Source organism: Tripterygium wilfordii, chromosome 6 (assembly GCF_013401445.1).
Source record: "Tripterygium wilfordii isolate XIE 37 chromosome 6, ASM1340144v1, whole genome shotgun sequence".
In the NCBI taxonomy this organism is placed as follows: domain Eukaryota; kingdom Viridiplantae; phylum Streptophyta; class Magnoliopsida; order Celastrales; family Celastraceae; genus Tripterygium; species Tripterygium wilfordii.
In genome coordinates, this window is record NC_052237.1 from 11,269,143 (window position 1) to 11,275,142 (window position 6,000).

Below are 6,000 nucleotides of genomic sequence, written 5' to 3' on the forward strand. Positions count from 1 at the left end.
GTTTCTGAAACCCCATATTATCGAAAATGAACTTGGGAACATAGACTTGCACAGCTTGGCTGCAAGATAGAACACACACAGACTAATAAATAAATGGTGCTATTATTTCAATATAGAAATTAAGGATCACAGCTATTGGTTCAGTGACAGGATTAAAGAGTCACAAAAGAGCCGAGTATGGCTATAAGTCCTACTCTGCATATTCTCAATATAACCTTATATGTAATGAATTAGACCGTATCAAACTTACGCAACAATATCTGATGGCACACAACTCTTAGTCATCAATATCACATCATTTCAACACAATCTCAATTTAGATAAACTTTCGTACGCGTGAAATGTTCTGACCTATCACGTAGATTATGCTTCTAATGACTGAAAAATACAAAATGAAGACACAAAAGCCTTACTATGACAAAAAAAATTGAAAATTTTATCAGAATCCTTGGTTTCCAATTGATATAATTAACTGGCAGGTCATAATAAACTACAATGGCTGGTGGATCTCCAAAGCATCATCAGTTACAAAACCAGAGGAAGCGTATCACATGGATCCTGGAATGAGTGGCCTGTGCATAGTGTTTTACGTATTGGGAGCTTGGCAAGGCAGTACTGCACCCACCAAGCCATCTGAGGTCTACAACAGAATAGATTGTCAGCTTGGACTGTCCACAAATGAGGATCAATCCTCATGATCATCGTTGCTGCCAGTTGAATTGGACTTTGAAAGCCATCATAGGGTGGAGATTAATAGAACCAGTGAAGCATAGAAGTTCCCACCATGTGATATCACACTATTATTATATGTAAAAAGTTATAGAAAGTTACTTGATTCTCATCTTCAGTAAAGAAAAGTTTAGTAAGGACAGGTCATAACTTTAAACTTACTACATAAAGATGCAAGGACACGACATAAAGATGCAATGAACATAGTATCTAATAGAATTTCATCCACAACTAAACGAGGGAAAAGAACAACAGTTGTCATTCTCTTTGACAATTGACAACTGCTATTAAGAGAATCAACACCGTTTTTTCATTCATGACAGAGACAAAATTTGAGATTTTTCGTCTTGAGATTAGCTGGTGGGTTAATCAACCCTGTTTTGGACAACCTAAGAACTAAAAATTCACAAAAATGATGAGCAATCAAAATTTGTTGATCCAAATCAATGTAACACGTAGTCCAGATTAGAGCGAAGAGACATTCATCAATAAATTATGAAGTACCACAGTAACAAATCAAATGATAAACCAATGCCCAAAGCTTAAAGAAGTTTCTAAGCATATCTGAAAATGAAGAGTATGTATAAATGAAAAACTATAATTAAGGCTTACAATAGACGTACCTTGACAACTAATGTCATATTCTATATAACTTTAAAAGTCCATCCATAGTAATATTGTTAGGAGAAGCCACTGCCTGACAACAACACCTCCGTCTGCCCGTTCATTACGGTGGTGGTAGTCTCCTCCCATTCTTTTTTTTCCTAGAAAATTTTTAAGGAAAAAAACATCAGACAACATATTATCGACAAAGGAAAAAAAATTGAATATTGACTTGCTTGTTAATATCAGTTGCGAGACAAAGAAATTCCAAACTCAAATCATTGTGGCAAAAAATTTGAAAGAAATCACTCCAAAAATCATATATCCAAAATCAAACCATGACAATCACACTGGAGAAAGGAAGGACCACAAAGCCTTCCCCGTGTTCATAGATTCAGCTGAGTAAAAAATCAAATATTTATAGGTTTACAGTGTAGTACCATACGATACAGAGTAAAATTACTTTCTATTACGCCAACGCATCGAGTATGGTTACAAATATGCAAAAAAAACTTAGCTAAGATACTATTAAATAAATGCTTCAATATGATTATAACATAGTTCTTAGGCATTGGCCAATCTTGAGCAAAGAAAAAGAAAAAAATAAATAAATTTGAATTGTCCACGAACAACAACTCAAGAAAACAGCTTCATTATTTGATGCGACCATGAGCTATAATCATTTAGGGCAGTTTCACCAACTTGACTTTGAGCGCAGCAATGACACATAACATCTAACCATATCATTTAACTTAGGAGAAGACAAACTAAGAAAGATCAAATAAAGTGCCTCACAAAATTACCATCACAAATACTGATAAGAAGTCTTAAATGCTGATCAACGTTTGCCATCTCTTCCACCAGCTTCTCCAGACAGCCCCTGATGCAGTACTTAAGAATGCAAAACTGAAGAATGCAACCAACATCAGTAGTTGAAAGAAGAAAAGAAAAATTCTTCAGGCATTGTAAATTGTCAGATCTTTGATATCATCACATGAATGCAATTTATGAACAAAATCTATCCACTGACTAATCAATGTATCCGATCAAAATGGTGGACGCAAACACATGACACAAATACATGTAATTGAACGATCAACACGGACAGAGCTACCCCAAGAAAAAGGGACAGAGCCCGGTCCAACAATTGTAGCTCATGGTCGCATCAAAAGCCAACTTAAAGTTAAATGTAGAAACTATATGTAAATAAAAAGGAACGTAAACAAATTAGGAAAAAAACTCACAACAACAACATAAAAATAACTCAAAACACAGAGAAGAATTAGAAAACAAATAGACCACCAGAGTTAAGTGTAGGAAAAAGGCCACTAAGCATCCCAAACCAACCACACCACAGATAATCACCTCTTGAACCCGAGATAAACCCCCAATATCAAAAAGAAGTGTCTTCTCGTCCTTGACCTTCAACTCATGCTTGTTCCACAAACCATGAACACTGTCATATTCGAGCATGTACGTCTGATCGAGATCTAAACAAAAACCATCAATTAGTCAGGAAAGATACAGCGTAAACGCACCAATCAAGTCAAAACGAAGAACAGCCGATGACACACATCTACTTCGAAAAGAAGAACCAAAAATAATATTTTGTTACAACAATATATTGGACTGTGAAAACTACACTACTCTCTTCGAATAAAAACCAACCTTTGCCGTCTCAAAAATAATATTTGTTTTCATGTTGTAAATTAACTTGAAATCCTGAACAACCAAAAACAATATTTTCTTACAACGATATATTGGACTGTGAAAACTACACTACTCTCTTCGAATAAAAACCAACCTTCTCACTGTTCAGCGATCAAAGTAACCCGGTGAACTCCAGCCGATGCAGAATCCAGTAAATCTGAAAAGGGAAAGATAAATGAATTTCATGCATGAGTCATAAATCCCTAATTTGATGCTTTAATCCAGCGATTTAGAAAATGATTTCCTCATAGAAAGTGAATTCAAGGTTACCAACAGTGGGAGCCTGCCTTAGGGCAACTGCTTCAGTTTCCCTTAATAGATTCCCTAAAATACAGACAAAATGTCACTTTCCCTATTTTACAGATTCTCTATCCAACCAACACTGCATCATATTACCTATCATATTCTCTACTGCATTAAAATAATATTTCTTTCTCTATCCTTTACTTATTCTATTCATATAAATTACTTCTATTTAAAATAATAAATTAATTACATTTAAAACAATAGATTAATTAAAATAATAAATTAATGTTATTAAAAATTGAAGAAATTTAACTATTTTTTTTTTGCTTGATTTCATGATCTGGGGAGAATAGATATTGCCGGAGAGAGATGAGAAGAGAAAAAAATTAAGGAGAGAAAAAAGTGAGGAGAGAGAAAGAGATGAGAGAGGAGAGAGAAAGAGAGGAGAGAGAGAGGAGTGAGCAGAGAGAGGAGGAAAAAATGAAGGGAAGAGAGTAAAGTAATAAAAAATATTATTTTATGTTTAGAAAAGTGAATAGTGATTCTCTAAAGGTATGGAACCACTGTTCATGTTCTGTAAAATAGGGAATCTCTAGCTAATATGATGCAGAGCTCTATTTTGATAAATTCTCTATAATCTTTCCCTATTTTATAGACAGATCCATGTTTAGATAATCTGATGTGAATGCTCTTAGGCTTAGTCGAAGGAATTCTTCCTCACCCAAAGAGGTAAGAAACGTCTCTCCTCTGGCCAACAACCAACCACACCACAGATAATCACCTCTTGACCTTTAACTCATGCTTGTTCCACAAACCATGAATACTGTCATATTCGAGCATGTACGTCTGATCGAGATCTAAACAAAAACCATCAGTTAGTCGAGAAAGATACAGCGTAAACGCACCAATCAAATCAAAACTACGATGATACAAAAAAGAAGAACAGCCGATGACTTCGCCTCCCTCTTTCTTACACAGAGAAAATGCCAAAAAAAATATCGAACTAAACTCAAAAGGAAAAAAAAAATGGCAACTCACCATGGTTAATGTAAAATCTCAGGAAGCCATGGTTAGCCTGGAAACCCTAGCAAGAAGAAACACAGAACCAAAGGGAGAGAGACGATGTCAGAGTCGATTTCGGCAAGAAGGAAAGATAAACTCGTACTACCTATCAAGACTTTTGAATTTCCAAAATGACCCTTAGTTATACAATTTTTTATCAATATAAAAAGGTCGTTTATGACGTTCACCAATCAAAATAGAAAGAGGGTGGCAAAACCATGAAAATATATGTACAGGTGTTGTTCTAAGTAATTGCAGTGGGACCACACCACAAAACAGACGAAGTAAAATTTGTGGGACCCGCGAAACAACACCAAAAAAAAGTAACACGCTAGAGCACTGAATTTATCATACACTCGCCCGAAATTGTATTGACTTGTTCCTTATCCAAACGCGTGAGATGCACAAACAAAAATAAAAGCGAGAGAGATACATGTGGACCCCACAAAGATGAAAAGAACCAGAAGTCACACGCGAGAGTAGAAAAACAAAAGCAACTCGCCAGCAATTCTATAGACTTGCCTTTCACTTTAGTATTTTCCTTATCCAAACGGTGAGATGGACAAACAAAAATAAAAGCGAGAGAGAAACATGTAGACCCTACAAATACGAAAAGAACCAGAAACCACACCGCGAGAGTAGAAAAAACAAAAGCAACTCGCCAGCAATTCTACAAATTTACCTTTCACTTTAGTATTATTATTATTATTAGTACCAGCTGTGGCCCCTCCTAGTCCTACAACTATTGGTTTTGTTGAAAAGCAGGAACTCTTTACCTCAAGTCTTCCACCCACCGTTGACTGCCTTTATCAACCACAAACTTGCTATCCAACAGTCACCTTTGTTCACCTCTGTTAGTTAGCGACAGCACTAAGTCAAGTCTTCATGGAGAAATTAATGCATTTGATTTGATGCCTTAACAGGTCATGCACAATGCATCAGCATAAATTCTAGCCTACTGGAAATAATTTGTGGCAATTAAGTGCACTGAATACTAAGTATCTTTTAGAGCATGTCTAATGGACACTTGAAACATAGTTTTTAAGTGTCCAAAAGTAAATTTTATGAAAAATTTAGAATGTTAGAGTTTTATAATGGATGAAAATTAACACTTGAAAACACACTTTCTTGATAATGACACTTGTTTTATAGGTTGTCGTGGAAAATGACACTTGAAATATGAATGATGGATATAGTTGATGAATAGTCAAGAGAGATGATGAAAAGGAAGAGAGATGTGATGAAAATGAAGATAGAGGTGATGAAAATGAAGTAAGAGAGATGATAGAAAGAGAGAGAGAAAATATAGAAATGAGTTTGAAGTGTTGGAAAGTATGAAGTGTTGATGAATAATGTATATTATGGGACTCACTCACTCAATTAAATTATGTCACCCAGGATAGAAGAGAAGAGAGAGAATAGTTTTGAAGTACTTGATATTTATTTTAGCATTGGAGATGCTCTCTACATATATATGTATGTGTGTGCGTATATATATATATAGATAGATCGATAGATATGTACAAACGGGAGAAAAAATTTTACTGGTTGAGGAATTTATATAAATTTCCCCTACTTCTCAAACTCTATATAATGACAATCAATTTCACCAACTTTGTTCAAAAATCATCTCTTCCAACCAACCTTCCT

At 35.1% G+C, this 6,000-nt stretch overlaps 1 protein-coding gene across 7 annotated transcripts; it reads right to left on the minus strand.

Moving 5' to 3' along the window:
- Positions 1–107: 107 nt before the first annotated feature.
- LOC119999861 lies at positions 108–4,461 on the minus strand. 7 transcript variants are annotated; one of them, XM_038847635.1, is made up of 7 exons: positions 4,327–4,461; positions 4,070–4,145; positions 3,137–3,199; positions 3,001–3,054; positions 2,698–2,822; positions 2,136–2,238; positions 108–1,493 (listed from the first exon to the last, which is right to left on the minus strand). In XM_038847635.1, the coding sequence occupies exons 5-7, from the start codon at positions 2,803–2,805 to the stop codon at positions 1,384–1,386; spliced, it is 321 nt and encodes a 106-aa protein (XP_038703563.1). In that variant the 5' UTR covers positions 2,806–2,822; positions 3,001–3,054; positions 3,137–3,199; positions 4,070–4,145; positions 4,327–4,461; the 3' UTR covers positions 108–1,383. The 7 variants fall into 7 exon arrangements, with proteins under 7 accessions (XP_038703563.1, XP_038703562.1, XP_038703561.1 ...); XM_038847634.1 differs by having other exon boundaries at positions 4,010–4,145; XM_038847633.1 differs by lacking the exon at positions 3,001–3,054.
- Between the last annotated feature and the right edge of the window lie 1,539 nt (positions 4,462–6,000).

What these genes read in the sequence shown, in the direction of transcription:
- LOC119999861 (XM_038847633.1), bottom strand. Translation starts at nt 2,805, where the DNA reads ATGCTCGAATATGACAGTGTTCATGGTTTGTGGAACAAGCATGAGTTG. An exon ending in GTTTATCTCGGGTTCAAGAG is followed by an intron (nt 2,239 to 2,697) that starts GTGATTATCTGT and finishes TGCATTCTTCAG; the next exon opens with TTTTGCATTCTTAAGTACTG. An exon ending in TCTTATCAGTATTTGTGATG is followed by an intron (nt 1,494 to 2,135) that starts GTAATTTTGTGA and finishes AAAATTTTCTAG; the next exon opens with GAAAAAAAAGAATGGGAGGA.